At 53.8% G+C, this 8,680-nt stretch overlaps 1 protein-coding gene across 2 annotated transcripts; it reads right to left on the bottom strand.

Annotated features, from left to right (window-relative positions):
* Nucleotides 1-1,588: 1,588 nt before the first annotated feature.
* Nucleotides 1,589-8,451, bottom strand: LOC121309175 (nucleus accumbens-associated protein 1-like). Of its 2 annotated transcripts, none has more exons than XM_041242090.1 (6): nt 8,090-8,451; nt 4,960-5,867; nt 4,428-4,604; nt 3,763-3,868; nt 3,081-3,178; nt 1,589-2,703 (listed from the first exon to the last, which is right to left on the bottom strand). In XM_041242090.1, exons 1-6 carry the CDS (start codon nt 8,185-8,187, stop codon nt 2,438-2,440), a joined length of 1,653 nt encoding a protein of 550 aa, XP_041098024.1. In that variant the 5' UTR covers nt 8,188-8,451; the 3' UTR covers nt 1,589-2,437. The 2 variants fall into 2 exon arrangements, with proteins under 2 accessions (XP_041098024.1, XP_041098025.1); XM_041242091.1 differs by having other exon boundaries at nt 4,960-5,863; nt 8,090-8,171.
* Between the last annotated feature and the right edge of the window lie 229 nt (nt 8,452-8,680).

The raw sequence follows: 8,680 nt of genomic DNA, 5'->3' as shown, positions 1-8,680 counted from the left end.
TCAGAGGAGCCCCCGAGACACACACAGCCTGCCTCTCTCCTCAGCACTGTCAGAGGAGCCCCCGAGACACACACAGCCTGCCTCTCGCCCCAGCACTGTCAGAGGAGCCCCCGAGACACACACAGCCTGCCTCTCGCCCCAGCACTGTCAGAGGAGCCCCCGAGACACACACAGCCTGCCTCTCGCCCCAGCACTGTCAGAGGAGCCCCCGAGACACACACAGCCTGCCTCTCGCCCCAGCACTGTCAGAGGAGCCCCCGCGACACACACAGCCTGCCTCTCGCCCCTGCACTGTCAGAGGAGCCCCCGAGACACACACAGCCTGCCTCTCGCCTCAGCACTGTCAGAGGAGCCCCCGAGACACACACAGCCTGCCTCTCGCCTCAGCACTGTCAGAGGAGCCCCTGGGACACACACAGCCTGCCTCTCGCCCCTGAGACACACACAGCCTGCCTCTCGCCCCTGCACTGTCAAGAGGATCCTTTCTCTTTCTTTGGGCTGTGCATTGTCTCTGGACCCCTCGTGTCTGTGGGGTCTCACTTTCACAGCGACTGAAATATTTACACGTTAAAAAAAACAAACAAACAAAAAAACACAACGCAGGCGCGTGAAGCCACAATATGTGCTATAGCCACAATGCAGGTGATTGAGAGGTGAGCGCTCCAGCCCATCACACACAGGGAGAGGCAATCATTCTCCAGCAAACGCACAGCACACAGCAAGCCTGTTCCCTTCCTCTAAAAATGCACAATTCTAAAACGAGAGAGTAAAAACACAGGGGGGTGTTTAAAAGTGCTCTGAAGACGCCCCTCGAACACGCGCCTCAGACAATCCGAGGGCAGGCCGTCCCCCGTCCCCAAGCTGCTGTTTGAACCAGGCGCTGGCTCGCTGGCTTTGTGAACTGCACTGCTCTCCAGCCTCAGCCCTTTGAGTGCAGCGAGGCAGCGCTCCTCCGATCTCTGTGCCGGGACACGCCCGTCTATCCACGGCGGCTGGGCTGCACGTTCCGAGGTTGGGCTTTGAATTTCTCTGGGACCGGACTGGAACAGAAGCTTTTCGACCTGCGTCAGGGGCGGGAATGAGACTCCTATTGCACAGCGGAGTCACCCTGCTCCAGGTTTTACTAGCCGCTGGATCAGCCACGGCGTGTGTCTGATCGGACTCCGAGTGAATCCAGGACCGGATCACACTGCTGTGCAACAGGAGTCTCGCTCCCATCCCTGTGCGGGATGCCCGGGGGGCAGGGGACCTGCCTATTAAAACTCAGAAATTAGAAAATGCTTTTTGATCTTTGTGTGTGCGTGAGCGAGGGGGGGGGAGCTACAACCGCCTTCACATAAAATTCCACCTTTAAATTATTATTTTTAAAACTATCTCTCTAGAATAATATTTAAAAAGTTGTTAGTTCTTTTTTTCAATCTTCTGCGCCTTTTCTTCGCACAGAACGGCCGGCCTTTTTGTGTTTTGTTACACAGACAGTTAACTTTGAAAAAAAAAAAAAAAAAAAAAAAAAAAAAATCGAAATATAAAAACGACGAAATCTAAATTAACAATACTAAAAACTTTGTGTTCGAGTTCGAGTTAAACCAACTCGTCAACAGAGATCAATCCAGCCCTGCCAATGCAGACAGACACAGAGACAGACAGACAGGCAGCACACCTGGGCTCAGCTACAGCCGTGACTCTGCAATTCACTACTGTCGCTGGAGCTGAAGCTCAGCACACCTGCGTGATTCTGATTCCACCGCTGATCCATCGCCACACTGATCTGTCGCTCCATCGTTACTCTTGTGTTTTCGAGAGTTATTTAAAACACACCGAGTGGGGGAGCGGCTTCTTAATTTTTAGTGCAATTCGAATTGTCTTTACTGCAGCGTAATTGAAATGTAATTGGAGTGTAATTAAAGTGTAATTGCTCAGGTGTGCTTCCAGGACCACATGGAGAGGAATGGGCAGAGCCAGGCAGCTCTGCTATTAAAATAGTGTTGCCTTTCAACACGACTATCAGGCTGCTTCTACAAGCCAGTCCTAACAACCACTACATTCAAAAATCTAAAGTGTTTCTCACAGCGCGGTGCAGAGCCCACGGCCACGCGGGGGGTCAGGGAGCGTGGCCAGACCAGGCTGGGGTCCCCTTCGGTTCAGGAAGAACAGTGGGAGCTGCATTGAAAAGGGCAGATTCATCTCTTAACCAACACCTCACTCACACTCACACTCACACACACACACACACTGCTGCTGCTGCTGGTCTCGGCTGATCCTCCAGTTCACTAGGGGGCAGTGTGTGTGTGTGCTGGGGGAAGATGAAGTGAAGGTGACTCACGCACGTACGGACGTGTGTGTGTGTGTGTTGGGGGGGAGGGTGGGGGGGGCAGGGAGTGTGCATTATCATCACCACTTAATAAAATAAGCGCTTCTCCCTCCCTCCCTCCCTCCCTCACTGCAGCCCCTCCCCTGCCGAAGCTGCCTCCGCGTCGTGGCTGCTGCTGCTTTCGAACCCGTGCTCCGCCTGCGCCAGCACCTCGGCCTCCATCTTGGCGGCGTCGGGGAGGAAGTTGGGGTACTGCTCCCCCTCGCCCATCAGCAGCTTGAGTTTGGGGATCCAGCTCTTGCGGACGACGCGCCGGGCGTTGGTGCACATGTCGGCCGCGATCGCGTTCATCTCGCTCTCCTTGAAGCTCGGAGCGAAGTTCTGACAGTAAACTGGGGGGGGGAGAGGGAGAGGGGGGGTGAGACTAATTGCAATGTCAATGTAATTGTAGTTGAATGCTGGCACACCTGCGTAATTGTATTGATTCGTCACTCCATCGTTATTCTTGTTTTTTATACCACTTTCGGTGACCCCCCCACCACCCCCCCTGTTTTGTTTGATTTTTTTTTCTATAGTACAGCACAGCAGTCTGATCCACTCCTGGTTTCACTGTTTAATCAGACACACCAGTGTTTGTAAAAACACACACACACACACACACACACACACACTGGGGCTGCTCGTGAAACCTGGAATGGGTGACACTGCTGTGCAGTAGGAGTGCGATTCCCCTCACTGCGGACGGGAGGCTCGCTGGAGTGCGACTCACACTTGACGGCGTGCAGCACGCGGCTGTCCAGCGGCTTCCTGCTCGGGTCGTTGGTGGAGGAGCGGATTCCTGTGCCACAGCTGTTTGCCAGAGTGTTCCTGAAGGAGAAATAAACACAAGACTCAGAGGGCAGAGGGGGAGCACAGCAAACCCAACACACAGGACCGGAGCAGAGGGGAGAGGAGCAAAGCCAACACACAGGACCGGAGCAGAGGGGAGGGGAGCAAACACACAGGACCAGAGCAGAGGGGAGGGGAGCAACCCCAACACAGAGGACCAGAGCAGAGGGGAGCAAACCCAACACACAGGACCAGAGCAGAGGGGAGGGGAGCAAACCCAACACACAGGACCGGAGCAGAGGGGAGCAAACCCATCACACAGGACCGGAGCAGAGGGGAGCAAACCCATCACACAGGACCGGAGCAGAGGGGAGAGGAGCAAACCCATCACACAGGACCGGAGCAGAGGGGAGAGGAGCAAACCCATCACACAGGACCGGAGCAGAGGGGAGAGGAGCAAACCCATCACACAGGACCGGAGCAGAGGGGAGAGGAGCAAACCCAACATCCTTCATAATCAGAACCATCTCCTTCATTGATGTATAGGACCCGTCTCTGTGTCTCTGTGTCGTGTACAGCTCCTGCCTGTCTCTGTGCTCTGCAGGATCAGCGTGGCGTCTCACCTGTCGAAGAAGGAGGCCAGCAGTCTCCTCAGCAGCACTTTGTGTCGCGTCCCTGCGCTCACGTGGCAGTTCATCAGCTGAGCGCGGGTGATGAACACGCTGGTACCTGCGCGGGACACAGAGAGTTAACAGCGCCAACGCGGTCCGAACCCCAAGAACCCGCTCGTCACAATCTACACGCTGAGACATCCGAAAAAATATATCATTCCAAACGCACACTACAGGAGCGGAATCTCCATCTGCTATTGAACGACATGGCACAAATCTACCAGGAAGACAAGGCACAAATCTACCAGGAAGACAAGGCACAAATCTACCAGGAAGACAAGGCACAAATCTACCAGGAAGACAAGGCACAAATCTACCAGGAAGACAAGGCACAAATCTACCAGGAAGACAAGGCACAAATCTACCAGGAAGACAAGGCACAAATCTACCAGGAAGACATGGCACAAATCTACCAGGAAGACATGGCACAAATCTACCAGGAAGACATGGCACAAATCTACCAGGAAGACAAGGCAGTAGTATTTCATGCTAGATTTCCAAACGTCAGTTTGTCGTGAAGTATCTGGATAAGCACAAAGCGCAGTGTGTGTTATTCAAAGCTTCGAACTGTAGTTTCGGCAAACAGAGCGACCGGGGCTAACTGGGACTGGATTTACCCGTGACGAGCTCCAGCTTCTCCGCGGGGTCCCCCTCCTCGTACAGTTTGGGGTGACAGCGGTTCCCAATCTGTGTGATGAGCTCGGCGGGCAGCGAGGCCAGGTCCTGTCGAACCCGCATCCTGCTCCGAGTGTCCGAGGTCATGTGATCAGGCAGGGCGTCCACCCGCTCGCCCGCTGCACCCCACAGAGAGAGAGAAAAATAACAGGTTAACCCTTTCATGCACAGCGACAAAAAACTCTCTCCTAGTCTTTCTATATCAATTATATATAGATAGATAGATAGATAGATAGATAGATAGATAGATAGATAGATAGATAGTCAGATAGATAGATAGATAGATAGATAGACAGTCAGATAGATAGATGGGGAGTTATAGAAGACAATGCATGACAGCCTCATGGGGCAATTTTTTCTCCTCAATATAAAGCAATGGAAAGAAACTGAAAAAGAAATTCAGTTAAATGTACATGTTGCAGATCTGCCTGTACTGCTCCTCAGCCCTCTCCCCTCTCCCCTCTCCCCTCTCACCTGCGGGCCCCACATTCAGCATGCTGTACATGGTGTACATGTTGCAGATCTGCCTGTACTGCTCCTCAGTGCTCTCCTCTCCAGGCTCCTCCTCCTCGTCCTCGTCGTGGTAGGAGTTTGGCGAGTCGCTGGTGTAGGCGCTGGATGTGCCAGGGCTGGTTCTCTCGGACGCGCTGCCATGGCTGTTGCTGCTGTTGTTGTTGATCGGACCTCCTCCGGCTCCGCCCCCCGCCCGGCTGGCTTCCTGAGAGAACCGAGCCGCCTTCCTCGTGCCCCCCCCGGAGGCCCCCCCAGAGTCCCGGCTGCCCCCCTCCCAGAGCCGCTTGGCGACGGGGGTGCACACCACAGAGTCGGAGGGGCAGTCCTGCTGCTCGGTCTTGACGCGGGAGGCCAGGGCGAGCGGGGTGTGGCAGGACGGCGGGCGGACGGTCTGGGTGACGGGGCTCTGGGGCTCCGAGGAGGGGCCGGTCTCCTCGGCGTGGAGCCCCTGGGAGTCACAGCTCGGAGAGCTGACCTTGAGGAAGAACTCTGTGCCCTTCTCCATGATCTGCTGGATCTGCAGGAAGCCGGCGGTGTACATGAGCAGGAACTGCTCCCCCACGTTCATGCTGAGCCGCCCCGTGTAGCAGAAGGACAGAATCTGCTGGAAGCTCTGGGGCTGCACGGCCGACGGCAGCTCCACCACGCTGCTCTTGCTGCCGCTGTTGAAGAGGTCGCGGAAGTAGGAGCTGCTGGCTGCCAGCACGGCGCGGTGAGCCTTGAAGGCGTGGCCCTTGACCACCACGGACACGTCGCAGTACAGCCCCTGCAGCCGCTGCTCGTTCAGGCACTCCAGGATGTTGTTGCCGAAGTTAGGAATCTCCATCTGCAGCGTCTGAGCCATGGTGCTTGTACAGGCACCACGCTGTCTGGGAGAGAGGGAGGAGGGGAGTCAGTGCGGAGAGCAGGGATTCTGTGCTTTTAACACGCAGCCATGCTCAAGACTTTTGGTTTTTTTGCAGCGGTGTAAATTTAGGAAGCTGGATATTTTTTTTTTTTTTTTTTGTAATCAGCGCGAGGCTGCTGCTCGCCAGACTCGACCGCGAAACTGTGCAGCGATGCGACAAAATGAACAGGACCTGTGCTTTTGAGAAGGATCTTCCACAGCCCAGGCGACGCGGCAGTGCGACACTGGACCGACGAGAAACTCACACGACTGATTTTCTTTCTTTGTTTTTTTTTTTGCGATTTGTTACACGACAACTAGGGACTTGACCAATCAGAGCGTAATGTCACCCCGAGAGGACAGACCTGCACAATGTCAAGCACAGGGAGAGAGAGAGACGGAGCCCCACTCAGATACACAACACGTTTACATTAGCGAGAGGCACTCCTTAAATATTACACTTCACTCACACTGGGGACGCTCGCATCACTCTCCAACTATTTACCATTCCCTCCCCAAAATACCGAGTCCAGCTCCCTGCTTACATAGCTGCTTGATCCATTTCTGGTTTTGCTAGGACTTTAATCAGGCACACCTGAGCTTGTTACCTATGCACACTGGGGCTGATCAAGCTGGCAGTAAAACCTGGAATGAGTGAAGCTTCTATGCAATAGGAGTCCTACTGCCATCCCTGCTGCACACTCACGCAGTGATAACCATTCTTTCAACACAGCCAAGCAGCTCTCTCACAGGGAGCCAGCAAAGCCCTGGCGCTTTTAAACATATTATACAATTCTTAGCATCAAAACGTGATCAACAGGAAGTTGCTAGTGTATTGTCACCGCTTCCTTAACAGAGTTGTGTTGTTTCACTCAGTTTACTTTCCCTACATTAACGTGTATTATTATTATTATTATTATTATTATTATTATTATTATTATTATTTATTATTAAATAGTTGTATAGGTAATAAGAATGTTTGTTTTTATCAACAGCAGAATTGCTACGTGGCTTATACGTAGCGTTTAAAAATAATAAAATGACGAACTGATAACATGTTTACAAAAAAAAAAAAAAAAAAAAAGCACAGTAAATTAAGCCGGGAACGAGTTTAAAGGACTTGTCGTCGTTGTGTTTTGCGGTGCAGCCCCACACCCCACCTCCAGCCACACGGGCTCGCCTCGCTGCACCACGCCGCCGCTATGGCACCCCATGCCCGCCAGGCTAGCGCCCTGGCACCGCGGCCGAGAGGGGCGGCTGGAGAAAAACTCTGACACGGGGGGTGAGGGCTCGCCAGTGCAGCTCGAAACTGCACGACAACTATTAAACAAAATAAAGGATAAAACCGGAGCTCGGTGCCGGTTTGACGCGGCGGGGTCTCCCGATCCGTGTGCAGCATCCTCGGGCCTAGGGAGGCAGGACCGGCGCTGCGCGGAAATCAGCTGCCTTTATCACCGTTATTAATAAATAAAGCGCGCAGGAAAACGCTTCCCGCAAGCAGGCTGGGGCAGAAATAATATCGGTTACCGCAGATCCCGTTATTATTATTATTATTATTATTATTATTATTATTATTATTATTGTTGTTGTTGTTGTTGTTGTTATTATTGGTACACAGGGGGCGGGTTTGTGAACCTGCTCATCCCCTCCCCATCACCGGACCGGAGCAACAGGTCAAGCCGCGGTGACCAGTTTAAACTGGGCTGCAGCTCACCGGCGCAACCAGCCGGGACCAGACCGGCCAGCACTTGTCGGTCTCCCGGCTATATTGCAAACATCAACCGGCAGCTTCCAAATCTAAAAAAAACACACACGCATCCCCTCCCCGTCTAGCCGGGCTGCTTTGCGCTGACTGGGTCTAGCCCGCCCGCCCGCCTGTTTGTTTGTTTAAACTTTACGGTTTTTAAAGTTGATCGGGGGGGGGGGGGGGGGGGTGCTGGTTCGCCCGGCCTCGTCCAGCGACTCCAGTCCGGAGCGGGTAAAGTTTTGTTGATGCCGTCCCTGCGAGAGCCCATCCCCCCGCCGCCGCCGCCACCATCACCACACACCTTCCCAAACACAACAGCCCTGCAGCGGAGCGCTCTGGAGCGGACCCCCTGCGGGCTCAACCCGGTCCAGCGCCGGTTCCGTTCCACAACCCCCTTCCCCCCCGCCCCCCCCCGCCCCCTCCTCCTCCAGACGAGCCCCGGGAGGACGGACACTCACCCCCTTTGCAGTAAGCGATCAGAGCGAGTCTCAATGGAGGAATGCGGCTTCTCTCTCCCCGTCCCTCTCTGCCTCTCTCTACAGCCACAGGCAGCCATTCATTGTGAGCCAGGCGGGCCACCGAGCGCAGAGTCATCGAGGGGGCACAACGCTGCCTCTCTCCCCGTGGGTGCGGAGCGCAGAGTCACCGATCACAGCGCTCCGCTTGCAGCATCAGCAGCCGACTTCATTCTCTCAGCGCACACATACACACACACACACACAGGGGCAGCTTTTATTGAGAGGACGCCCTTGCGTTTCTACAAAGGGAGGACGCGCCTGGCTTTCAAACTGCAGCATGCTTTTCACCCAGAGAACTTACCGTGCAATACTTCAGCAAAGCAATGTTGGGCTTGGTTAGTACTTGGATGGGAGACCACCTGGGAATACTGAGTGTTGTAGGCTGCGTGTTAAGCTCATACGAATATATATATATATATATATATATATATATATATATATATATATATATATCCTGTAAATTAGTCGTGTTTATTCTCGTCTCTGTTGGTGTGATCCCTGGACTGGTCTTTCAGAAGCGGTGTGCAGTTT

The sequence above is a fragment of the Polyodon spathula genome, unplaced genomic scaffold (genome assembly GCF_017654505.1).
Source record: "Polyodon spathula isolate WHYD16114869_AA unplaced genomic scaffold, ASM1765450v1 scaffolds_914, whole genome shotgun sequence".
Taxonomy (NCBI): Eukaryota; Metazoa; Chordata; class Actinopteri; order Acipenseriformes; family Polyodontidae; genus Polyodon; species Polyodon spathula.
Note: the sequence above shows the minus strand (reverse complement) of the source record. Positions and strands in the feature narration are given on the sequence as shown.

Excerpts from the sequence above, each read along its gene's own strand:
- LOC121309175 (XM_041242090.1), bottom strand. The coding sequence starts at position 8,187 with ATGGCTGCCTGTGGCTGTAGAGAGAGGCAGAGAGGGACGGGGAGAGAG. Across the intron at positions 3,179-3,762 it reads CTGGCCTCCTTCTTCGACAG|GAACACTCTGGCAAACAGCT; the intron begins GTGAGACGCCAC and ends TTTCTCCTTCAG. Across the intron at positions 2,704-3,080 it reads CGTGCTGCACGCCGTCAAGT|TTTACTGTCAGAACTTCGCT; the intron begins GTGAGTCGCACT and ends TCCCCCCCCCAG.